We start from the raw sequence: 27,927 nt of genomic DNA on the forward strand, positions 1-27,927 counted from the left end.
AGAGAACCCTTGTTATACCCTTTCGCCGATATAATTTTCTTGCCTCCTCTTTCACAGTAGTAGCAGCTCGATAGTGGAATTATCTACTCACTAATGTTAGAGACGCCCTTTCTTTATTTACATTTAAATCAAGATAAAAATGTCAATACCTAAATGTTTGACTTGTTAATTTCTCCTTCTTTTTTCCTTCCCATCCTCACTCCTCTCTTCATAGTATAGTATAAATTTTGTATGAAATAAAAAGATTCTGTAAAATTTTACCTAGAATGTCCATGTACTTGTAATTTTCTCAAACTGAACAGTTCGGGTAGGTAAGAAGAAATTGCATTAATTGTATGAATATAATTGATAAATGAAAATAAAAACAAATTAGAGAATGTGAACACATTACAGGTAATAGGTACCTATATATCTGCAAGTGTGAATTTTACAGAATTTATTAATTACCTACTACTGATTAGGTACAGTACCTACTGTAGGCACTAATCAGTAGCATTTTAAGCAACATGGTTACAAGATAACGAGTTTTAAAACAATACTTTAGGTATGTCAAAATGCTTTCAGATAAGACTAAAGGGCCGTTTACATATGGACAATACGATAGATATGACAACATTATCATGTCCCAGCTCCGTGAACAGCCTAAACCGCGCAGGACATAACGCTGCGCTGGGACAATACGAAAATTCGGCCGCAATTCACTCATGAGCGCAGCAAAAATGAATACACGACAGCGTTTATTACGAGCGAGTCCACGAGAAATACTATTTATTTATTTTATACCAAAATATATTATAATTGTTAAGAACAAACTAAATAAAAATATAAAAAATTCTGCCTCCATTTTTTGCCGAAATTTTTTGCCGAAATTTTTTTTAGCGGGAGCGACACGTTCACGTCGAACCAATCGCTATTGTCACAAGGTCTTCTCTGCCCTTCTGTCTTTTCTGTCATTATCACGCAAATTCCTTCCCGACGCTGTGCGTAAAAAAACTATTTTAAAAAATGCCCAACTAAAATCGACGTTTCGTTGTCCCGTTTTCCGCACCCCAAAGCGGAACCAATTTTCGGGTTTTATTTAAAGAGAGTATCAGAATTAAATTTTCTTTGTCGGTACTTTTTGAATTTTTCAAAATTAGTTACCGTATTTGTTATTATATGTATTATACCGTACGTCCGAAGACGGCAGATAAATCTGGGGTCTTTAAAAGGTTTTTGGATGGTCCTAGCTCCCATAATAAAACATTTATCAAAAAAAAATGACAACATGAATACTAAAATTGTAAATATCTGTAGTGTTTAAAAAAATCTCCGCTCTAGTGCCATAATCCAGGGAGAAAATACATTTGACTGAAGAAAAGTCAGGCCACGTTGAAAGATAATGAATTTCAAACATAAAAATAATAAATACCTAAATGCATAGAATTAAGAATAGTCCAGAAACCGCACACGAACATCAAACAGAAGGTGACTAAACTACTCATAAATGAGTAGGTTTACGTTTTGACCCTTTAGTTTCTTTGTAAACGTCGCTCAGTATGCAACTTCTGATTTGAATTTAACTATACCGTGTTGTCTCCTTTTGAAGTGTAGAATTACTGCTAGGATCTAAAAGAAATAGGATGCAATCACATTTCACGCGTTATTAGCAAATAAATGTGTATGTAACAAATGCATTACTTAAAAATTGAATTATCTGTCAGATTGTCGAAGAAACAAAAAGAACATTTCGTTAGTGTTGCCAGGGTAGTAATTTTGTTTACCCTACTTTGCTCATCTAATGAGAGAACTAATGAAAATTGGATCTTGGATTAAACATTGATATCGTGGAGATTTGACCGACATTATCTTCAAAACATCAAATATTATTTAACATGATATAAAATATCCGTTTTATGTAAAATAAAATTTGTTTTATATTTTAAGTTTAAAGTTCACTCTTATTAAATGACTCCTTACTTATCTACTCTGCTGTGTCAATCAATATTTCCGCGTGCACAATAAAATTTTAGAGAAATTAACAGATTGCTTTTTTTTAACCTTCCATTTATGTTATAATTATATTTTTTCCCATCGTGCAACATTACGCGGTGACATCACGATGCGCGCGGCGAAAGTAAGGCATAGTGGGGGAATTATTGGACACAGTCCGATGTATTCAAATATGATTCTACGCTCCTTCTGGACAAATCTTAATTTTATGCTTAAATGATTGAAATGTGTATCTTTATAAAATGCGCCTAACGACGACACTGTCGAACAAACGAAATTTTCGGATGCGTCATCATTTCTACGATAATGTTTTTTTAATTACAGGTCTATAGGGGCTTCGAAAATACCAAGTGTAAATTTATTATTCTAAAATATCAACTCATTGTTATGTTACAAGACGACAGATCCATAACCTCAATAGAATTACCTCGTGACATACCTTTACTCGGGGTAGGTACTGCATTAACATGGAGAATCAAGTTTTTTTTCTATCATCATTCTCATTCTTCTTACTGGGAAGTTCCAGTAAGTATTTATGGAGGCTTTGCAACAACCCAATGTAGAAATAAGTATCATCTTTGCCATAGGAAATTAAAACCACTGATTAGAAAAGTGCGTATCGTCGCATGATTAAACAAAACAGATTAATTGATATAAGTGGCCTTTTCTTAATTTTCCTTAGCTTTTCCCATAATTGTATGTACGGGGATTGAACTAACCTTGCTCAAATGTATTACTAAGCTAACAAATCTACCTACTTTGATTGTCATTCGACATGTTTGTCAAGAAATGCTTATTAACGACTTCCTTTGTACATTAGCTTGTTTGGTATTAAGTATTTTTGCTTCAGGAAGGAAGTATGAAATTTTATGGTTAAAAGGTAGATAGATACATAAGTTAGAAAAAAGCAGATCAACCAAGTCTCAATTTTATGTAATAACATTTCTTTGATTTTATTTCTCTAAGGTTACCGTTTTCTTGTTTTTAGATTACGTTAGATGACATTTATTATGGTGGACATGCCAATTCATCAGATATTATTTTTTGTCCGAAGATATTGGCCAAAAACGGCCTAAAAATGTGGATGACAATATATATTTTTTAAAAATTATTATTGACAAGATGAAAGATGCGCGTTTGAACAAACAAATAAGAGTATTGAAATACATATGATTTAATTATAAAACAAAATATTTCAAAAATAAAACAATCGGTAGGTATCGTAAACAAAAATATATTATATGCATTATTTCCACGCAAAGAATACAAATAATTGTTAATACAACCAACTGGTCCAAGAAACATAAAATTTGAAAAACATTTTCAGGCATTGCTTAGTATGTAGATAAAAAAATTCTGTCAGGTGAATCTCAACAACATCAATAAAGGTTTCAGGTTTCAACCGCACAAAAACAGGTGGATGAATTGAAGAAAAATGGAAGTTCAATTATAGGCAGATTGCTGAATGTTCCACAGTGTGTAAAGTGGTCACTTAAACCAGCCCAGGTCATAAGCCATGCAGTTGACTAGGCTTACATATTACCTTCTCTAAAATGTTCTCCATCTCTGTTATAACATATTACGAAATAATAGTCTTAAATTCTTGAACATTAGCCATTCATAAAACTTGAGAAACATTTTTAAGGGCTGGATGCTTATTAAGGTGTTCCATATAAACATCTAATTCATCTTCGCTTTCCTCTTTCGAATCAATGCCTCGTTTTTCAGTTTCATTATTAGTTGGAGAATCTGATTTCATTTCGACCTCTTCTGGTGTTTCAGAGTCAAAATATTGTTCTTCTTCGTCTTGGCCTTGAACTTCTAAACAATCATATTCAGTATTGCTGTCAATGGCTTCATAATCTATATTTTCATCTTCTCCTGCTAAAAAACTTCGGTACATTTCTTGAGCAAATTCCTCGCGAAGCAATGCTCGTTCCGGGGCAGTAACGAAGAGGGGTTTTTCGATACGTTTTGGTGGAACAACTGGGCGTTTCTCATACTCTCCCCAGTTGGAGGCTTGTGCTCTTTCGGTTTCTTCATCAGTACTTTCGCTATCGGAAGAATTTTCTTCTTTTTGGCAATCTTCGTTAGACCTCTGTTTGTCTAAGGCATCTTTTAAATCACGTCTTTCCATACTTTCCAGAAGGACGTTAAGAAGAGTTATATTAGAAGTGTCGATATTATCACGCTCACACTTTTCATTTTCGGATAAATACTTCCCTATTAATTGATCGTAGAGTAAAGGATTTCGCTTCATCATTTCCTTTTCACTAAAGTAAGAGTTGTCTTTGATCATTTTATTAAGTGCTTCGTACCGACGATTTTTGGTAATAATTTTCCTATTTTTTTCGCACAGCATATTTTGGAGTTGAGTAATTATTATTTTCAATTCGTTGTCTTCGACGGACAATTCTTCAAAATATTTTAGATGATTTTCGGTTAGATGCGTTCCAAATCTGGATATAAACAAAGTGGTGCCTTTTTTAAAGAGTTCAAGGGCAATTTTTTTATTCTCTTCAACAGTCAAATCAGTTTCGCCTATTTGTTGACTTTTAAAACAAACTGTGTTTGTGTGCGCTAAATAATCAATAATGTCGTCGATCGGATGAGATTGCATATCAATCTCACTCACTAAATCATTTGAATCTGTAATAATATCATCGCTATGCTGTTCTTGTTCAGATTTGGAAACAGACGATAAAGCTTCCGACTCTCGTACGGTAGATAGTGCATTCGAACTCGCCTCCATTCTAAATTCTAATTTTGAATCATAGCACTAATAAAATAATGTTGTCTACATTACCGATCGATATTGAGTTACCAACGCCAGCTAGCGAAAATTGATACGAACTAATAAAAGATAAACGAATGTTTTGTCGTCTTGGCTTTGCGCTCTTGAGATTTTGATATAGCGCTTCTTGCAGAATTAAATCACTCTGTGCGTCACTAACATTAATGAGAATACAGTGTTATTTAGTAAATACGAAATGACTAGTTGAAGTTCAAATTTTGCTTTAAAATGTTAGATTCCGGTTAAAACTGCCCGGTCGAATGACGACAGCGTCCGACGCGCGAACCTCAAATTCTCGAAACGTCAAAAATTCTCAAACCAAAAACTAAGCTGTCATGTGTCATCGTGTCGGTTGTGTCATTCCGCTCGACAATAATATTGCAATAATTATTAAAAATAAAGTGTTTAACGTTATATTACTCATACGGTAATCATTATGTTAAAGCAGTGTATTTAACATCCACAAAGAAAATGTGTTCAAGGGATATTTTCGTACTTCGTTAAGGTATTATTTTGTGTTATCTACATACACATTTCACATTTATACAACTGCTTACCTATTGTCTTTTGAATAATGATTCTGAAAAACGACTCTAAACATTTCATAAAAATCTCATTTAAAAAATAATAATATTAAGTATTGTAAATAATTAATCATCCATGAATCATTTATTTTTCCGCATTTGTTTTTTTGTTTTTAATTATTTACAGGTATTAAAATAATTAATCAAAAAATAATGTCAATAAAATAAAATACCTCCTATATTTATATATCTATCTATCAATTCCTATCGACTATATAATATTCTGGTCCAAAATCGGTAAAAAATCATATTATTAGATTAGGTTAAAAGGTAAGAAATGGTGATTACTTGTCCAGTAAAACAATTGAAAAAATCAAGTAAAAAATATATTTATATATGTTTATTTCGACTCGTTAAAAATCGTACTTCTGCATTGTAGCACAACATTGAGCAATATAATGTAAATAATTATGACGGTTTACCCCAGCACTGCCGCATGTTTTTTTTTTGGCGTTCTTATGATTTACCCAAATGTTTAGATTTTTGGGCCATTTTCAACTATTTTTAAATTACCCTCTACTAGAAAATGGGAATCAACCCAATTCTGATGTTATTCCATACTCCTTCAATGTGGACCGACCATCATTCAATTGACTGAACGAGGTCTAATAATAATATTAAATATGAAGAATTACTTAAGAATTTATTTTTTTGAAATGTTCACAGCCAAATACTTATTGCAATACATTTTTATCTTACTTATATTATTATTCATATTATTTTCTACATTGCTTGATAACGTTTTATGTTTCAAACAAATCCGTTCTGTATTTTTAGTATACATAAGCTTTGGTTTCTTTTAAAACAAATGAAGTTAGCTAAAATCAGAATTCAATGTTACTCTGTAGATGTAAATATGAATTTTATTTACATATTATTAAGATACAAAAAACAAAATTAATTAATTCTGTGTGACTTTTTTGAATGAACAATTTCCTTCTTTATTAATATTTCAGAACCCCTAAACAAAAATGTTGGAGACGCTTATTCTAACTTTCCAAGGACTAAAGTGGAGATGGGAAGACATGTGTGGACCGGGTGGCATTCACCCGTGGAATCCTGTTACCCACGATATGGGTTATTGCTTCCAAAGACTATTTCTCCATATACCCATTCTGTTCCTTTTATCCATCACTTCAGCATACTATGTCGGCAAGCAAGTTCACTGGGTGGTCAGGGGAAGAATTCAAGAAATTGCTATTAACTTCAGATGTGTGCTTACTCTATCCTTGGCTATAATTCCGGTGATCAAAATCTACACCATCATACAGAATACTGAAAAACATGCTTTGGCAATCGATTACTTCACAACCGGAACAGAGTGCCTTACGTGGATCATCCATTTTGCTTTCATCTTAGCACTTAGACATAGATTAGGTATAAGTCCACGGGGACCGATAATAGTGCTTGTGTTATGGAGTGTGACTGCAGTTCTAAGTGTCATATCGCTACGAACTCTGATATTATTGAAGCAATCGTACTTACTCGAATTAATTATTCTTGTTATTCAAGTATCGTATGCCTTTACATTATTGCCATCTGAAGGAATCACAAGCCCTACATACTACTCACCCTGTCTTGTGGGATCTCAATATTCTCAGGTATGTTTTTTCTTTTTTTTTAATAACTGAATGACAGAGAGAACAGAGATAACTAAATAGTTTACTAATTACCAGTCAACCTAACCAGAATTCTGTGGTCTGGATCTATGAAGGCCAATGTCGTAAATTATAATATTACAGGAGAGTAATTATTTCGCCATTTTGTGGCATTATTTAACTGTTTGATATTATTGAAAACAAATAATAATAAAAAACATTACCACACATGTATGTATGTAAAAATAGTTCAATATACAAGTTTTTTAATTTACATCGACCCTCTACAAAATGGTGGCAAGAAAAATAAGAAATCTGACAGCGGCCCTTTTCGATCCAAGCCACAGACTCCCCGAGTCCTGTGTTGAATATAACGATGATTATTTATAATAATACTAAAATTTCAGCCTTGATGCAAGCATACCTACTCAGGTAGGTAATTACAAAACCAAATGTCTTTTGAAAGTACTGATCAATTCATATCAATAAAATAAATAATTTAAATAGTAGATATTATGTACATATTGTATTAATATTAAATCAACTGGTGATTATTATGTTTCTATCATTTTTTTTACCATACAAAACTGTGTATTTTATTACCGATTCCTGATATGACAATGTTTGTTTTCATTTTGCATTTCTGCAATAATAATCTGCACTTAAATTGGGATGTATAGTCCTTTGATCATTTTACAAAAATTTCAAAATACAATATTTTATTTAAATTTATTATTTTCAGAAGGTATAGGTACTTATTTTTATAACCGCATCCAACATGGTGAAACACTTGTAACGATATAAAAATCACTAGTAATGACTAGTAATAATGCGTGTTCGTTTATCATTTAATTACTTTTATCAAATAGTTCTAAACGGTTAATGCCACTTCAATTAATACTTTATTAAGTCAGGAAAATTATACTCCAAAGTAAGAAGAGGTGACTGTGGTATTTGAGACAATAGGGAAATATCACATACTATGAATACCGATAAAAATATATGAAATGGATTTAGAATAATCAATTGTATTTCAAAATTAATATGGATATTATGGAGAAATGTTTTCATACATAAATGTAAAAAAGAAATTTAATAAAAATTTATTCGTAGAAAAACGCAACGTGTTTGGCCTTGGTTGTTGTGACGTCAAGATTTGTGAAATTATTCTAAACAAATTTCAATGGCAGAAACAAATAATGATGCGTGACCAATGGACTCACCATTTTTGCGGGAATTAAAAATGACAAATTTAAAAGTATTTTTTATGCTTCTAATAACTAGCAAAAAAAATTTTTTACTGGACAGTATTTCATAGACCTTTATTACTTTAAAAATGAAAAAAAAAAGGTGATATTTCCCCATTGTAATTTTTAAAAACTAAAATAAACAACAATTAACTGAACAAGCTATTAGGGACCTATTAATACACATAGACACGCCCTAATCCCTCAAAAATGATGACACTTAACTGAAGCTCCAACTCTCAGTGATGCCCAATGCGTATTTAGCCATTCTTTGACTGCCAGCCGAGAGTGACGTGAGCTTGACATTTAGAATGGAAACCAAAATGCCTACTTGTGTCGTGAAAATGTGTAAAAACGGTTTGGATAAACATTGTAAAAATAATGGTGTAACTTTTAATGGTCAGCGCGTTTGCCTACCATGCAAGAGGTCTCGGGTTCGATTCCCTATATGGTTGATATGAAATAATAATTTAAAAGGGCGTTTTCACACTATAATATTTCATCAGTCGCTGGACTGGTACCTGAAGCGTAAGACTGATCATCTTACCTTCGAGTAACAAAAATGATTAAGATACGCTGCAATTGGCGTACCAATACAGTGCCCTATGCACCATTAGGTGCGGAAAGGGAATGATGATGATGAGTATTTGTTTATAAGTGACTGACAAAACTTTAAATAATTAATATCCCAATATAAGAATAATTTCTTTTTTATAGTGGCCTAGTGGCAATAAAGCGAAGATCTTTTTTCTAACAGAGGGGCACTTGTAGGAATACGGTTTTAAATATATAATAAATGTTAGTTTATATTTAAGTATTCCGCAACATCCAGTAAAAATAAATGAATGGATAGAAATGAAAGGAATTTAAAGTAAGAATCAGATTGGGATCCATCAAAAACTAATATTGTTTTTAAACGTTTAAATACAAACTTTTTTTTATACCGAAGATAAATATCTTCCCAGTTTTTGTAGGATAGGCATTCTCAACGAATGCAACCCTGGTATAAATAAACTCTAACTATTAGTATGTTTTTGTGTGACTAGTTTTTTAAATATTTTACTCTGTACGCTTCTATGTGTATTAATAGGTCGATAGTAATTATTAAACTGATAACTATTAATTACCTAAAATTTCGTACAAAAAACAATATTTTTACTGTTTTAGATTATTGCTTAAATCGGTAAAAATAATTTTTTTAATACTTTCATTTTAGATTTAAAAATTTTCTTTTTTATAATAGTTAATTTTAAAAAGATTGTTGCAGTTACCCCACATTATGTTACTAATTTTAATTGCTACGTTATCTGATAAAATTTATGTAAAATCTCACATGAAAATTGTTCAACAATTTCATAAAAACATTTCATTTAATGTCATCCTCCATTTTATTTATTTTTTATGCACAATTTTATTATGATTTTGAAAATCCTTCATTAATCCTGAATAAAGGTTGAAACCTTATCTATGGATTTACCGTTTAATTAATAATACATTTATTTTACAATAGCCTTGTTTGATTATGGAAGGTACTTAAGAGGATAGCAGAAAATTTTGATGAATTGGTATTTGAACATTGTTTTTCAGTCACTCTCTTGCAAATGCCTCCCCAATACGGAAAATAATTGACAACTGCACTTCGGACTGATTATGCCTCACTAAAATTGACCAAATTGACGTTTCGTAGTCCCATTTTCCGCAATCCAAAACTGAACCTATTGTGTTGTTTTTTTTTCAACAATAAGAGTATCAGAATTAAATTTTCTGTGTCCGTACCTTTTAAGATTTTCTAAAATAGTTATCATATTTGTACGCCCGAAGATGACAGATAAAACTGGGCACTTTTAAGGGTTTTCGAATGGTCCTAGTTCCTTTAATAAACGATTTATCAAAAAAAACAAATGCAATAGGGAAACACCAATGGTAAATAACTATAGTGTGTAAAAAAATCACTGCTCTAGTGCGATAATCCAGGGAGAATATACCGGAATACGTATGTACGATGAAAAGAGCGCATTTCCTCTTAATTACTTTACTTTATTTTAGTGATATTAGAGATCTTCTTTTCCACCAGGAATGAACATGAATTTTAAAAATGAATATTTTTTTATTGTAGTTTGGTGAACAACAACCACTTTTGTATGGTTTTATTGAAGATGAGGGAGCATTGGGTACTGCAATGCTAGGGGTTACACCCGTGTCAAAATTATTGTTTCACTGGGTGGAACCATTATTTTTAAGAGGTATAAATTATTTTGATTTTTATTAATTAGTTATACATTACCAAGTGAAATGGTTGGTTAAAGTAATTATTTAGATTTGGTGTTCCTCTGTGCGTAGATACCAGTGCATTAGATGCATATTTTGGTTTATGTGTGGATCTACCCACAGGGGTTTATAAGGCAGTGAAATAAGTCTCTTCTTCTTTGCTGCAATTACTTTTTCCTGCTACTGCCTTGCTTGTCTAGCTCCTGAACAGTCCTGTCCCTGCAGTACCTGAGCCTTCCTGAGTAATCTTAAATTGTCAAAGAGTTAATCTCTACAGAGAAGCAACACCTTTTATTATACAATCCACAGCTACAGAAATATAAGAAGAAACAGGTTACAGGAACAGTTAAGACAGGCACCGTAGAGCAGTTGGTTAGATGGCCACTGGGACACTGGCGTTGCGGGTTCGATCCCCGCCAGTTGCAAGAAAAAAACCAAGAAATATATTTTTTCAATTGGTCTATTACCTCCTTCCATATCCCCTCTGTTCCACCTGCTGATAAGCCTCTAAATAAAGGCTTAGTGGGTTATTCCTTTTTTTAAATAAAGCTTTAGAGTTATTTTAATGCATGTCGTTTACTATAGATGATTGTAAGAAGATATTATGCGAAAAGATGTAAGAAAGGGTCGGTCCCACTTAGATAACAATACTTTAATCTCTGCGCAAGCTGGTGAGACCATTCTTCTCTACTTCTTGAAAACCTTTTTAGTGTAATCTTACTTAAAAACTGTTGCAATTTATTATAGACTGTAAGTTTAATTAAATCAAACAGGAAATAATTATATCAGTTGCAAAGGTCCAATTAATTTATTATTGTATATTTGTAAATTATGAAAAATAGTTAGAGACATTCTCAGTATGAATAAATAATGAAAGAAGCAGTTCTATTTAACAAAGCTGATAATGAAAATCAATAATCTAAACTTAATTCGGCCCCCATATTTCAATACTTTATAAACATGTTTCAGTGGACCCATATTGTATCTTATTTGAACACAATAGTATTTAAGTTTATCACCCTCTGTAAATATTATGTGTATTTTATTGTGCAGCAATTGCACAGTCCAAGTCAGTGTAACATATGTCAATAATAATTATGTTATGCATGTAAAACTTCAAAAGAGTAAAGTCAAACTTACGTTAGTATTATTTGAGTTATTTACTAACGCCCAAAAGACTTTGATATAAATATACAGAGGTTATAAACAATTTACATATAAAAAATAATTTTAAAATGAAAAAACACTACCAGGTACTCAAACTCTTTAATTTATTTTTTTAATATTGTTTATTTTTATTTAAAGAAGAAATATGTTTTGTGTTATTAACTATCCGAAATCTCATAAATAAGTCATTTAAATTATAACACATTATATCAAGACTCATATTCTTACATTTATAATTTTCTAACATGTTTTGAGTATTGTTTTTTGAATGATATAATATTTTTTCCGTTTATTGAGGACTTCTACCAAAACATGATATTATCGGCCAAAAATAAGTTACGTATTTACAAATTACAATGAAATATACGCATTATGAAACTTTTACAATTTTAACATAAATTTAAATAATGTGTAATGGTCAACGAGTTCGCCTACCATTCAAGAGGTCTCGGGTTCGATTCCCTACATGGTTGATATGAACTATTTATTAAAAAGGATGTTTTCACACTAGAATATTTTATAGTCCCTGGACTGGTACCTGAAGCGTAAGACTGATCATCTTACTTTCATGTAACAAAAATGATCTAGATATGCTAAGATTGGTGAACCAATGCAGTTCCCCATGCACCATTAGGTGCGGAAAGGGAATAATGAAATGATCAATTAATTTTACAAACAATGCAGCCAATGACAAGTCATAAGCCCTGTAAATGCCTAGACTTCCATATCCCCTTCTCAAAAAGGTTTTCCCTCTCTGTTGAAATGAATTTAAATTAAATACGTAATTTGTTTTCTTGTTGTTTCGTTAAAATTGTTGATTTTTTTATGGTTTGTGTTATTAAGTGTTTCCTGAGACCTAAATTTATCTTGCCTTCATAGAATTTACTATCAAGAAAATGGTGGATAAATTGGCCAACGTGTTTGCCTACCACACAAGAAGTCTTACGTTCGATTCCTGGCATGGTTGACATGAAGTATTAATTGTCAAATGTGTATTTGCATCAGAATATTTCATAGTCACTAGACTGGCACCGGAAACGTAAAATTGACCATCAAGAATGCTGCGATTGGTGTACCAAGGTGGAAAGGGAATGATGATTTTTTTTAATGTTTATTTTAGGATTGGAAAGAAAACTAAAAGACCCTGATGATCTATTTGACCTACCTGTAGAAATTGCTTGTAGCACTATTAACGCCAAAATGGAAAAGGCTTTGATAGGAAATGTTGACAATTACCGATCATCCCCTGCATTTGTTGAAGAAACTTCTAGTCCAAGAAGAAGTGAAGGTATTTAAATTATTTTTGCATTGGAAGCATCGCTCCTCAGAATAATATTGCCTAGGAGAGCGATACTGGCAAACTGGAAACTTTTGGATTCAAAGTTTTAACTTTGTGAGCTTTTTGCCTGCTTCTTGGTTTTTGGATTATAATAAAAACAGAAATGTAATTGAGCAATGAGTTCACTTCACCTTTCAAATATCAGTTAGTTCATTTTCATTTTTTCATTCATTTTTTTTTTTTTTGCACCACAACAGGCCAGGAGGCCTAATTACAGTGGTGAATTACATTACAGAACAACCAGGCTTGAGAAAAATCTCATTTTAATTGTTGTGTTCTCACCGGGAATCGAACCCGGAACCTTCCGTGCGTGAGTCAAGCGTCTTGACCACTTCACCACGGAGGCCGCCAATTCACCTACAATGGGCTTAATTATTTTAGAGTTGCTAGGAATTGTCAGATACATCGAAATAAATTTTAAAGCCGTAGCTACTATAAATTTAAAAGGAATTCCAACATGTATTAATTTTCTTTGTTCTTATGTAGTTATTTATTTCAGGAATGTATGGCTCTTTAGGGGACCATTCCGGAGAAGGGTCTTCTTTACCGAAGGTGGAAGTGCTGGCTCCGAGGAGGAAGTTCAATGTTTCTTTATTCAAAGCACTTCATAAATGCTTTGGTTTCGAGTTCTACACTATTGGTGTTTTGAAGCTTCTTGCTGATACATCTGGCTTTGCTGGGCCATTACTTTTAAATAAACTGGTCAATTATGTTGAAGACACTTCGATAGATGTGGAAATGGGGTTAGTTACTTATTATTCTTCATGATAAAAATAGTAGGATTGTGATTTTGTACATTTGTATAGATAAAAATTTAAAATAGTCCTGTTTAAAAAGTTATTCTTCAAAACATGGATTTCTATTTATTTATTTTTGGATCATATTTTTTATGTTCAAACAGTCGTGACTTAACAATGTTCTATAATTTATCAAATATTTTTTAGGTATCTTTTTGCTGGAGGCCTGTTGATATCAGCACTTTTAGGAGCCTTTTGCGAATCACATTTTAATTTTCAAATGGCTCTAGTAAGCCTTAAGTTGAGGGCTGCTATAATTACAACAGTATTCCGCAAAACACTCACTGTTACCAAAACTGAACTCAACAAAAATTTTAGCGTTGGAGAAATAACAAATTTCATGTCCACAGATACGGACAGAATTGTGAACTCATGCCCCAGTTTCCATGCCATATGGAGCATACCTTTACAGGTAATTTCAATACATTAAAATGCATACTTGAAAAGTTATAGTCATGTCAGGAGTCTGCATAACTAAAGTACATGTATGATTAGATAATCGAATCTATCAAATCATTGCTATCATTAATAATTATAAATTAAATAACGGTTTTATATTTATATTATGTAGTTTTTTTTTTATGAAAACGATTTTGTAATAAATTTAATGATGGTAACATAAAATCATGCAAGCTATAAAAATAATGGTTTAGTTAAGATATTCATAAAGTGATTTTTATTTTATTTTTTTCAGCTTGGAGTAACCCTTTTTTTGCTCCATATGCAAGTTGGAATCTCATTTCTCGCTGGACTTGTTTTCAGTATAGTTTTAATACCTATAAATAAATGTATTGCAAATAAAATAGGTCAATTAAGTACAAATCTGATGCAACACAAAGATGATAGAGTTAGTCTTATGACAGAAATTATCAGGGGAATCAGAGCTATTAAGTTATATGTTTGGGAAGACCATTTTGTAGATAAAATTGCAGGTAAAAATGTCATTTTAACTTTCTTGTATTCTTATACTACATATATAACTCAAATTAGTATAGTTAAGTAAGAAAGGACTGACTCCTAAAATATCAAACTCAGATTGTCAAATTTTATTACATTGAATTGTTAAAATCACTCGAATAATTTCTTCTTTACACTGTATAAATTTCTTCTGTACAAGATCATCAAATCACGTAAGTACGCGACCTAGAACAGGTGGTAATATCTTAATTCCTAAATTAAAAACAACTACTGCACAACATCATTATACTTACAGAGGAATATTTTTTTTTAATGAAATGAACAAAGATAATAATAAGTACAGTCAGGAATACAATATATTTAAGAAAGAAGTAAAAAAATACATCTATAATTCTTATTTATGTAACACTGATTGAAAACATCGTTAATATCTTTTTTGTAATTTATATGTTATTTTAAAAATATTTTTGATTAAAATAAAATAATCTATTGTAAGACGTCACTCCCCATTATGTACACAAGAATTGTTTACTTCTTTTACGTAATGTGAAACGTTAATGTAAATATATGTATTTGATTATTGTAAAAAATTATATTTAATTGTAATATTGTATATTAATTTGTTATTAATAAAAAAAAATAATTTTTAAAAAATCATATACTAAATACATTTCGAAGAAAATCTTTTTATTTCTTTTGCAGGTGTTAGAGAAAAGGAAATTACGTATCTGAAGGGCCGTAAATATTTAGATGCAATATGTGTCTTTCTGTGGGCAACCACACCTGTTGTTGTTACTGCACTAACATTATCAACTTACACTCTTCTTGGCAACCAACTTACTGCGGCAACAGTGTTTACCACTATAGCATTACTCAATATGCTGATCTCACCCCTAAATGCATTCCCCTGGGTTTTAAATGGGATCACAGAAGCTTGGGTATCAACCAAACGAATTCAAAGATTGCTTGATGTGAGCTTAATCAGATCTTCATTTTTAATTTAATATTTTTCGTTAACATACTAATTTAATTAATTACGTATATCTTTATCAGTTAGAAGACATGAATGAGGACCACTTCTACAACGTCTTGGATGATGAAGATAATAATAAAGACATAATTCTTTGCGTGCAAAATGCTACCTTCACTTGGGCCACAAAAATGACTGACAACAACCCTCAACCAAATAAAAATCTAATTTCAACAAAATTGGAAAAAAGAAAAAGAAAATCTAGCTACCATTCCAAGTTCAGAAATATTCAAAGGCGTGATTCTTCCATCGAAGCCTCATCAGCCAGCAGAAATAATGAATTAGATCCCCCATTTAGGTTGACTAATTTAACATTCCATATCAAGCGAGGAGATTTAGTATGCATAGTAGGAAAAGTTGGCAGTGGAAAAAGTTCACTTTTAAATGCCGTCCTTGCTGAAATGATAAAAGTAGATGGAGAAATTTCTGTAACAGATAGCAAAACAGGTGAGGTCACTTTTTTACTTCGGGTTCAGGAATATTTCATCTTATAATACTGCAATGTTCCGATAAGTAATACTGGGATTTTAACAAATTTACCTCCATCATTCTTAATTTAGAGGAATTAATCAATTAATTCATAAATAAAATGACAAAAGTTTTATCTATCGAGTGTATAAACTATAAGAGAATGTTATTTTGCTCTTTTAATATTCTGATATTTACAAAACTGTGAAGTTACGTAATATGATGTATATAATATTATTGTTAGCGAATTTGACAATTTATTCTATAAAATAAATATGTGGTCTTCTGTTACTTCGAATTTCTTTCTACAGGATTTGGTTACGTAAGTCAGAAACCATGGCTACAAAGAGGCAGCATCAAAGATAACATTTTGTTTGGCAAAGCATACGAAGAATCCAAATACAGAACTGTCATAAATGCTTGTGGGCTTATAGGTTTGTCCCCTGAATTATTACATACTTTGATGTTGTTTATTCAATTTTTTTTTTTTTAATATGTTCATAACATTCTATTGCAGAAGACATAGCACTTTTAGGTAGCAACGCTTGTGTAGGTGAAGGGGGAAGTTCTCTCAGTGGTGGACAAGCTGCTAGAGTAGCGTTAGCACGTGCTGTATACCAGGATAAACAAGGTTCGTAATGTATTTTTTTTATTATCTTAAAACAGTTAACGTTATTGTAGCTGCAGGGTGTGCTGTAATCTCGCTCCTATCTGTTATAATTGAAATAGATTATAATTGGAAATGGGGAATCTAGAATCACAATCGTCCATGCGCTCTGTAGCTGGGATAATTATATATTGTACAGCCCTCTTTAGGTGATTTCCACAAAAATGGCACTATATAAATTATCCAACTATAATAATAGGGATGCATCCGATATTTAGGAATAAAAAATATTTCTGTCAATGCACTGATTAATTTTGATTTCACACTTTAAAAAACCTTATTACAAATATTCATATTAATCATTAACTTCTGAAATTCAATTATGTTAAAGTAAAAAATTGCATTTTGATTCTGTTTATTTTTCTAATCAATCAAACTTCTGATTTGCTGGATACACCTTCCTATAAATTCAATAATGCTCGGTATATAAACCTGTAAAATTATTATGCTTTGTGATTTATTATTATAGTTTACCTATTGGATGACATTTTATCAGCGGTCGACACAAAAGTTGGATCTCATATCTACCGCAAGTGTATCATGGGACATTTAAAATATAAAACCAGAATATTTGTAACACATTCATTACAGTATGTGGCTCAAGCGAATCATGTCATCGTTATGGATAATGGTACAATAAAAAAACAGGGTTTGTTTATTTTTGTGTCGCTATGTGATAAATATTTATTATTAAATTTTTTAGTGACCCAAGTTCATGCTGCGTGTCTTTTTAGGTCCACCTAAAATAATATTGGATGAACTGGATGAATATTTTTCTACCAGTGATATTGAATTCAGTGATACGGAAGCCTCATGCAGTAGTGGTCCTGTTACATGTTCACTAGTAATGGATAATGTATCTTTAAAGAGTGAACATTCCCATAATAGTATGTTGGAAGAGGTCTGTATACCCATAAACTTAGTTCCATTTAAACAAAAGTGTGATGATTATTTTTTTTATTCTCTGTTTTTTTGTTTAGGAGAACAAAACAGTTGGCCATGTTGACTTCTGGGTACTCTCGTTATATTGGAAAAGTATCGGTCATTGGCTAGCCTTGGCAACTCTCATGTCGTTAGTTCTGATGCAGTTGTCTCGTAATACAACCGATTTATGGCTATCCTACTGGGTGACGGCTATGACACCTAGTAATGTTACAAATCTCACTTCGTTCACAAATGATGACGCAGTGGGACTATTTTCACTAAATAACCGCACATTTTTCCAACCACCAAATGTAAATCCAGATATAATTAATTCTGTTAAAAACATTACCAAGCGTGATATTTCTGGCATAAGTAATGCAATAATAGACATGACGAGTAATATTTGGAAGGAAATTTTTGGAGAAATAAAAAGTAACGCATCAGAAACCATCCAAAATGCAAGTCAGATATTTGTAAACAGTATACAAAGTCCACCTGACAATGCAACAAATATTGTATCATTTTATTTACCTTTATATGCTGGATTTGCTGTGTTGAATTCAATATTCACCCTTATACGAGCCTTCCTGTTTGCGTATGGTGGAATACACGCTGCGGTTGTTATTCACAAAACACTTCTGGATGCTGTTATCAAGGTACAATGTCAAAATGTATTTTCATTAAATAGAATATTCATCTTGTAATATGTAATTTTGTGCTTATTTCTCGCATAACTTTTCAGGGTAAAATGAAATTCTTTGACATAACACCTGCTGGACGGTTATTAAATAGATTTTCATCAGACACCTATACTGTGGATGATTCCCTTCCTTTTATTATGAATATTTTACTCGCACAAGTCTTTGGAGTGATAGGTATGTTAACAATTTTATTATTTTCAGCAGCACTTCTACCTTTTCTTATTACATTATATTTTTAAAGGTATATGTATTCTTATTGAATGCAGTCAATACTTTTTTCAATATTTTACTCTATAGGGTGCGTCTGTGTGTGGGTCGATGATAAATAGATATGTCATGAATAATTTAAAAGAAAGTCTTATTATGTTAGGGCTATTTATGTATTGTCCTTTCAGCTGACCATTCAATTACTTTTTTTGTTTTTATTTTAAATAATAATATACAATTCAGGAAAAATGTTCAATGAGAAAGTTCGGCCCTACGAGAAATTGGATACAAAAAATATATTCTTGCGTGCGGTAAAAATTTGAGAATTAAATTGTGCAGCAAAGTTTTTTGAATATGTACAGAAAAAATAATATAAAATATTTTAGTTTTAGTTTTAGGTTCGTATGAATCAATCAATGATAAGAGATCTGTGGAAGATATCCGGTTTGTTTTCCATAAACGCACCGATCGGCAGAACTGGCAGATAATATGTGGAAGAGAACCTATGACCTCACATTAGTAATTTCAGAAACCCATTTTTTTTAAATTCATAGCGCTGATAATACGATATATAAAAAACAAAAACGTTAAATTTTTGGCTTAGTTTAATAGTCTATTAACAAATAAAAAAAAGCACTGAACTTCCTCATTATGTTGCATTATTTATGTATATTTTTTTTTACATAATATAGGTTCCATTATTGTGACTGCATATGGCCTCCCGTGGGTATGCCTGGTGATAGTCCCCCTAATACCAATCTATCACTGGCTTCAGCACCGTTACCGACTTACATCCAGAGAATTGAAAAGGCTCTCTAGTGTGACACTTTCTCCCATTTATTCACACTTTAATGATACTTTGGAAGGTAAATTTAAAAATGCATCAATGCTCAATCTTATTAATGTATTGTTTATATTCTCAACACTCTATTTCTCTGCAATTAATTTTTATGTATTCGATTCAGAGACCATTATGCTAAAAAAAACTATCTAGGCAAAATTATTGTGGCCCATATTACGAACAGGTACTTAAAAACTATACTACTTGAGCATGGTGAAACTATTTTGGAAATATGAAAATTTGCTGAAATTTTAAAAAGTACATAGTGCACTATTTTATTATACCAATAAGTATTAATATTTAAAACTACGGTGTACATGCAATTAAATGTCTATTTATAGTTTGCATTCATATTTTTTTTTTTGCATAAAATTATTAAAAAACACTGACAATACATGGAACCATAGAATTATGAATAGTCCAGAAGGAGCGTAGAATCTTATTTGAATACATCGGACTGTGTCCAATAATTCCCCCACTATGCCCTACTTTCGCCGCGCACATTCGTGAGGTCGCAGAGTAATGTTGCTTGATGGGAAAAAAAATCATAACACAAATGTAAGGTAAAAAAAAAGCAATCTGTTAATTTCTCTAAAATTTTATTGTGCATGCGGAAATATTGATTGACACAACAGAGTAGATAAGTAAAGGGTCATTTAATAAGAGTAATTGAATTAATGAACTTTAAACTTAGAATATAAAACAAATTTTATTTGACATAAAACGAATATTTTTGTATCATGTTAAATAATATTTGATGTTTTGAAGATAATTTCGGTCAAATGTCCACGATAGAGTTGTTTAATCCGAGTTTTCACTAGTTCTCTCATTAGATGAGCAAAGTAGAGTAAAAAAAATTACTACCCTGACAATACTAACGAAATGTTCATTTTGTTTCTTCGACAATCTGACAGATGGAAAAATAATTCAGATTTTAAGTAATGCATTTGTTACATACACATTTATTTTCTAATTACGCATGAAATGTGATTGCATCCTGTTTCTTTAAGATCCTAAAAGTATTTCTACACTTTAAAAGGACACAATACGGCATAGTTGAATTTAAATCAGGAGTTGCATACTGAGCGACGTCTACAATGAAACTAATGGGTCAAAACGTAAACCTACTCATTTGTGAATAGTTGAGTCGCCTTCTGTTTGATGTGCGTATGCGGTTTCGGGACTATTCTTAATTATATGCATGGAACATATTATGGCACCCTCCATATGATGTTATCTCATTAAAAATCGCAATTTATTTTTTGTTTTTTATTTAGTGAATAATAAATTTGATTTAAGAACTGTACCAAGTGTTTTTAATTTGTTAGTTATATCACATTTAAATATGAGTTATTTTATCATTAAATTATAAATATTTGCGCTCTTATAACTTTCCCAAATTTATTAATTTTGGAGTCCATTTTAAACGAGTTGCAAATAGCTCACTGTTGGGATATTTTGGGGTAGAGGAGTTCAAACCTCGGACCTCTGATCCGTGAGTCCGCCACACTAGTCAAGGGACCACAACCCGATTCTTAATGATTAATTTCTTGAATTAGAATATTTTAATAATTTTCACTTTGATATTTTTACATTAGATTTTTTTTGTCTAGAATCCACTATGCATAGTAATCGGAAATAAAATATGTACCCTAATTATCTTCCCAGGGTCTACAATGATCAGAGCTTTATCCCGAACGGAGCGCTGGTCCCGCGGAGGGGAGCACCTAGTGGAGCGCTCCCAGAGGGCGGGACTGAGTGGGGCGTGCTCGGCTCAGTGGCTAGGGCTGCGCCTGCGCCTCATGGGGGCCTCCCTATTGGCTGGAGCGGCCACTGTAGCCGTCGCTCAAAGAAACCTAGATGTTGTGGATGCGGGTAAATATATTAACAATTCTTCTTAGTCGTTTGCTCTTGTCATTAAGATCCACCTCCATCCGCTTTTGTCCTCAGCGTTTCTGGAAGTCTTCTGAAGAGAGACGCCGGTTGCTTCTGTCGCCGAGTCTGTCCATCTTGTATTACTTCTTCTGTGAAATCGAATTCCCTCTACTTGTCCTCATGCAACCAATTTTTTCATGTTGTCTCTTCACCTCGTATCGTGGCCGAAGTACCTACCTGAGAACACGGATTTACACAATGGAAGAAAGACACTGTTCATGTTCAATACCCAATTCTCGGATTATAGAAACATTAGCCTTATGAACTGTCCATGGTATCCGCAACATTCTACGCCAGCACCACATTTCTAACAAGGCTATCTTCCTTCTTTTTCTTTCAACGTCCATGCTTTTGCGACATATAAAAATATTTTTAAAAAATGGTTTTGATCATTTTTATTTTTGTAGGTGATACTTCGCTATGGCAAACTTTTTTCAAGTTCTCCATCGCAGATCGAGCCATAGCATTGGCGATCTAAATAATATATTTTATCAACCTTCTGTAACAACAGTCATTAAGCAGAGATAATTTAGTTGGCTGTGGATGCTTCTCTTGAGCCTTTACCGTGTTTGTCTTCTTTACATGGGCATCAGGGGTGGTATTCTGAATCTTCTCTACCCCCTAGAGAGTGGTTAATTGGGGATTTTTATTTTTTGCATGCACTTAAACTTTACTTCATTTATGGCCCACTGATGATTAAACATCAAAAGAATACGAACACATGATACTAAATATAAAGATTTTAATTCAAGACATTATTGTGACTTTAAGCATTACGTTTCATAGTTTAGATGTTTTATCATCAGTGAGACCATATATAAAATAATGTGTAATCGTATGCAATCAATAAAATTCCCCAAATTTCTTTCTTCGCTACCCCCGAGATATGATCCATAATACCACCCCAGGTTCTCAACATCCCAGATGTCCACTGCTGTCAGTTTCTTGAAACTTCATTTCTCAAGTACGGGATGCGGACCCGACTTGTAAGGATGCACAAAAGTCTTCAGAAAAGCCTAGAAGTAATTTGTGAATACCATCATATGGTTCAAATAGGAAGCTTACGTGGAATGCATGTATCCAACCTATTTAAATTATTTTGTTTCTGCTATCTGTACCTACATATTGTTAACTTGATATCAAACACTAATATCTTTTTATCCATTCTTGTATCCATCATTATTTTTAGCAGGGATGCTAGATTACAGCACCCTCGTATCTCGTCGTCATATTTTTCTTGGGAAACATTTCTATAAGCTGATTTCTGAAAATGTATATAATCCAAATATACTGAAAGAGATCAGTTTGTATGTTCCCAATAACTTGACTAGAGCGAGATCTCATGCACTGTTTTACGCACCCAAAAGCCGTACGATACAAGTCAGAATTCATCCATTAATAGGGCAATTTGCTTGGTGAATACGGCTTCTGCAGATAATATTGATATATTTCTCTGTACATCGGCAGTTTAGCATCTATCTGCTTTCCATTCATTACTTTTTCATTCATAATATTATTCTACCTGGTATTTACAGTCTACATTATATAATGGGTTAAACAAGCTGTAAAGTAGTGCTGACTGCAATTCTCAAATAAATTAATTAATTATATGTTTCCTCTGTGGTTAAGACGCTTGACATGCATGGAAGGTTCTGAGTTCGATTCCCGATGGGAACACAAAAATTATATGTGATTTTCCTCAAGCCTTGGTGTTCTGTGCTGTAATTCACCGCTGTAATTGTTTATTGGGGGAATTTAACATATTTTATATAAAACATCAATGTGATTTTTTTTAATGAAATGTTTTATTTTCAGGTTTGGTAGGTCTTGCAATATCCTATGCTTTGACAGTAACATCATTACTCGGTGGAGTAATTAACGCATTCACGGAAACAGAGAGGGAAATGATAGCAGTGGAAAGAGTAGGGGAATACATCAGACAAATAGAACCCGAGGAATCTGGTACACTCTCTACTCAAGTTCCACCACCTTATGGATGGCCTAATATGGGAATTGTCAGCTTTAATCGAGTAGTTATGAAATATAGGTAAATATTTATCTTTAATAATAACACTATTTACGGATATACATAAAGGAGGGTTTAGAGAGTTCAACCACCTCACCATCGAAAAGTTGTTTACACTTTATATATATAAAATGAATTTTGAAAACTCCAAGAGTACCTACATATTATGACATTTTTACCCTTACCTTAATAATATGAGAAACTTTGTAAACCAAATGTAGCGTATTTCGATCATCTATTGCGAGAAGGTAAGGTGATCAGCCATACGCTTCAAGTGCCAGTCCATGAATAATGAAATATTGCAGTTTGAACAATCTTTAAAATCAATATTTTATGTCCGCCCTGCTAGGAATCGAACACAGGACCTCGAGAATGGTAAATGAACGTATCACGCACTACACAACAAGGCGGACTTATCTCCACTCGATTTTCTTATTCAGAATTTTTACCTGAGAGCAGCCAACGAATCCAAAAGACTCGTCCAGGGTTCTGGTTTTTTTCACACCCAGAACTGTATTTTTCATCCATTTCGAGAACACCCCACAAATGGAAGCTATATGGAAGCGTTTGTGACACTATTCATTTTTACAATTTTAGTATGTCTTGATAAAATTCCATTTGAATGTATTTTTTTATTTCAGTCTATCAGTTTCTTAGAACAGGCGTTTGCCTAATTGGGAACCGTTTGCAAAATTTTGCATACTAATATTTCTGGCTTGCCAAACCCTTCATATATTGAGCCTGCTCCTAGTACAAACAAAATTTGTCAGATAGTTTTTTGTGCCATTTTGTCTAATATTAAATGTTTGTGTAAATAAATAAATAAATATTAAAAATAAAAAAATATCGTATCCCTAACTCATGAGGCCAGAGCCCTGTGCTGAGTTGGGATACAACATAATGGAAAGTGGAAGCATGCATACTAAAGAATACTAAAAATAAAAATTATTACATAAACATTAATTTTAATAAACATCTGGACAGCAAGCTTAATAGTATATAAATCTATGCAATGTCTCGCAGCAGTCTCCTGCAATGGTTTCTTCCCTTAGACAAAATATGTCTCTTCCCTTAAAAATGGCTTTCGTTTTGGAGAACTTAATATGTCCATGCAGGACATTAAACACTCTTAGGGCCACAAAACAGAAATTTCTCTAAGTGAAAATCGTCAAAGTTCTGCCAAACAGCAGCAGCGGTCGAGTATGCTAGTTTATAAGTATATACAATATGTGTAGTTGTAATTCATTTTTTAAGTAGGTACACATACATATTTTTATGTTCCATTGATATGGTAGAAATTCACATTTTATAATCAATAAATATAGGAAAACACATATTTTTCAAAATATTTTAAATTTGTCAATATTAATTTTATTTTAAATATTCCTTACTTCGCTGTTTTTTTTATTTTTGAATTCTACGCAGTGGTCCACCTATGTAGGTTGATGGCACCTAGAGTCGACGCTTATCACACCTATGCAGGGACGCTAACACATCTGCATTTGGGACCAATTTAATAACAATTATATTATTTTCCAGAAATCATCTATCACCAAGCTTGAAAGGTGTTACTTTTGACTCCGTTCCCGCTGAAAAAATTGGAGTTGTTGGTCGAACAGGGGCTGGAAAGAGTTCACTATTGGCTGCCCTATTCAGGCTGTGCGAACTATACAGTGGAATAATCACAATAGATTCTGTTAACATTAGTCAGCTGCCTCTTAATACACTGAGGTGAGAAAATATTGAATGTATGCATGTATAATCACAACAATATTTTTTTTATAATTCAATTAAATTTATGAAATGTATGCTCATACTTCATCAATTAATTTCTCTCGTCACAATTTTTTTTTTTTTATCTTTGTGTGAATTTAGTCTCTCTCGTGTAACTGATATTTTAAAATCATAATAATACCTTTGAAGATTCATGTGATCAGTTTAACTTCAAAATTACCCAGTTGCTTTATAGTAAAGTGTACCTATAGACATTGTATTAAGAGATTAAATGTATTGTTTTTAACATCAGATTATTATTGTTTTGATGTGTGTATTGTTATTTCTTTTTTATTAAAAAAAAAACTAAGGTAATATGTAATTACAATCTAAATTTGTAGCAACAGAGAGGGAAAGCATTTTTGAAAAGGGAATATGGAAGTCCAGACATTTACAGGACCTATGACTTGTCATTGGCTGGTTTGAGTGGCCAGCAAAGGTCAGCAGATGGAATAGTTGAGGAAGTGTGGATATTTAAACATAGTCAGAATGATGAATGTTACACAGTGTGTAAAATGACCGCTTAAACTAGCCAATTATAGGCCATAGGTCCTGTAAAATCAGATTTCTATATTCCCTTCTTTAAAATGTTTTCCCTCTCTGTTGCAACAAATTTAGATCTTAATTACTCCAAGGGAGTGAAATCCTAAGGAGTGAAAAAAATTGTTAAAATCGTGTAACTATTTTTATATCAAATTGCTGTAATATTGACTAATTTGTTTGCTAGCATTTTTTTAACCAATTTTTTTTTTCAGATCTCGTTTAGCGATCATACCTCAAGAACCATTTATGTTTACTGGGTCCATCAGGCACAATCTGGATCCTTTAGAACAATACCTGGATATGGAGCTATGGAACGCTATAGAGAAGTGTGGAGCCAAACAGATAATAGTGCATAGAGGAGGTCTCGAGGCTTCTGCGGCAGATCTATCTCGGGGACATATGCAGCTCCTGTGTTTAGCTCGTGCCATTTTACAAAGTGCTAAGGTGCTACCAACTTTCTTTTATGGAGAGGAATTTGAATAAAAAAATAATTTAATAAATTGTACATAAATCCATCTAATCAATTATTCGTAAATGAAAAATTCTTCAAAATAAATATTTACCCATATATCTAAACAGATATTTAATTATGTCAAGTTATCAAATTTTATTGTATCTATTATTATTATTATTATTAGCACTCTAAAATATAACACCTTTGTGTATGAGAATTTATCTAGTTTGTCTTAATATACTAGTTTCATAAAATCTGATAAAAAATAAATTCATTAGTCAGATGGCAGATGGGACTATCTGTAATTTTCGAAAATGTTCAGGAGAGCTGAAATAGCTCTCAATTTAAGAATTTAATCCGCTAACTAAAATATTTTAGTATTACTTTTCAATAATAAATTACCATTCTAAATGATGCCGTTTTTTTTAATATGTTTTTTATGTGTATTTACTGAAATATTTATTTTTGAAAACCGAAAAAATTGCTGATTTTCTGCCACCTGATTATCGAATTATCAACAATAAAAAATATCAAATTCACAAAAAAACAAGAAATGCAAAGAATCATAGTCGTAAAATAAAAAATGTAAAAATCTGTGTAAGTTTATAAAACTCGTGTAAATTTAATGGAGTTTGCATTTTAACAACACATAATATTTTAATATAATATCATGCGTGCTTTCAGTGTCAAATATTTTGATGATAAATTAAGAAGTGGTCAAAAATAAACATGTCTTTTTTATTATTATGTAAATTTAAATAAGTGGGTAAAACCCGATTCATTTTATATGTTTTACAAAAGCATGTAAACCCCCTCTTCCAAAAAAGACCAGCATCAAAGTATTGTTTTATTTTTTTAATTGGTACTTAATCATTTGTTATAATTCTAGGTCCTGTGTATTGATGAAGCCACAGCAAACGTGGATCAAGAAACAGATAGACTTATACAAGAAACAATTAGGTGCTCATTCCGGAAGAGCACTGTCATTACAATCGCCCACAGAATAAGTACTATTCTTGATTCTGACAGAGTTCTAGTAATGGGAGATGGACAAGTGCTCGAATTTGACACTCCCGAAAATTTGAGACGAAATCCAAACTCACACTTTTACCGACTTATAAATCAGGAATTAGTTGATGATTAATTTATTTATTGTGATAATTTATTTTAATTTTATAAGTTAATATCAAAATCGTTAGATAGGATTTCAAAAAATATAATTTGAAACCTTCAGATATTCTCAATCGAAGTTAGTAATCGAAATAAGTTATTGACATTCCAATGTAATGAGTGAGCGTAGTTTATAAATACATTTATTTATTTTTTATTGCATTATGTTCTATAAACAATTATCGTAGGTACATAGATGAAAAAAGTTTGTGACTGATATTTTAATTTTAAGTATTTAAATTTTATGTAATGCGTGTTTTTCTTTCAAATAGAAAAGTGAATATTTTTTGTTACTTTTTATCCTTTACGTCAATATTTTACTCTCAAGATTATTATATTTTGGGATAAAAAAACCTTAATAGATACAAAATTTAATACAACTATGTATGGATTTTACTTAGTTAAATTATTAAGCATGGAAAATCACACACATTCTTCTTGTCATATTCATTTTAGATATGAAATAAGTTTTCTGTACTGCTGC

The 27,927-nt window shown here is 32.0% G+C and overlaps 2 protein-coding genes across 2 annotated transcripts; one reads left to right on the plus strand and one right to left on the minus strand.

The window, feature by feature from the left end:
• Positions 1-3,206: 3,206 nt before the first annotated feature.
• On the minus strand, positions 3,207-4,801 carry LOC148280415 (coiled-coil domain-containing protein 97). Its single transcript, XM_088228421.1, has one exon. The coding sequence runs from the start codon at positions 4,742-4,744 to the stop codon at positions 3,611-3,613; it is 1,134 nt and encodes a 377-aa protein (XP_088084547.1). The 5' UTR covers positions 4,745-4,801; the 3' UTR covers positions 3,207-3,610.
• Positions 4,802-4,870: 69 nt separating this feature from the next.
• LOC148280416 (ATP-binding cassette sub-family C member 10) lies at positions 4,871-27,729 on the plus strand. Its single transcript, XM_088228420.1, has 21 exons — positions 4,871-5,291; positions 6,327-6,971; positions 10,332-10,458; positions 12,771-12,938; positions 13,489-13,732; positions 13,934-14,198; positions 14,481-14,718; positions 15,407-15,675; positions 15,758-16,181; positions 16,514-16,636; positions 16,720-16,833; positions 17,339-17,518; positions 17,604-17,770; positions 17,850-18,449; positions 18,536-18,668; positions 19,394-19,567; positions 21,211-21,417; positions 23,293-23,524; positions 25,043-25,234; positions 26,032-26,263; positions 27,163-27,729. Exons 2-21 carry the CDS (start codon positions 6,342-6,344, stop codon positions 27,415-27,417), a joined length of 4,974 nt encoding a protein of 1,657 aa, XP_088084546.1. The 5' UTR covers positions 4,871-5,291; positions 6,327-6,341; the 3' UTR covers positions 27,418-27,729.
• The last annotated feature ends 198 nt before the right edge of the window (positions 27,730-27,927 follow it).

Source organism: Micrasema longulum, unplaced genomic scaffold, assembly GCF_059751315.1.
Source record: "Micrasema longulum isolate JH-2025_06_02 unplaced genomic scaffold, ASM5975131v1 h1tg000581l, whole genome shotgun sequence".
NCBI classification, from domain to species: Eukaryota; Metazoa; Arthropoda; class Insecta; order Trichoptera; family Brachycentridae; genus Micrasema; species Micrasema longulum.

Coding starts and splice junctions, on each gene's coding strand:
- LOC148280416 (XM_088228420.1), top strand. CDS start 6,342: ATGTTGGAGACGCTTATTCTAACTTTCCAAGGACTAAAGTGGAGATGG. Junction 14,199..14,480: donor TATGGAGCATACCTTTACAG/GTAATTTCAATA, acceptor TATTTTTTTCAG/CTTGGAGTAACCCTTTTTTT. Junction 18,450..18,535: donor TTCTGGATGCTGTTATCAAG/GTACAATGTCAA, acceptor ATAACTTTTCAG/GGTAAAATGAAATTCTTTGA.
- LOC148280415 (XM_088228421.1), bottom strand. CDS start 4,744: ATGGAGGCGAGTTCGAATGCACTATCTACCGTACGAGAGTCGGAAGCT.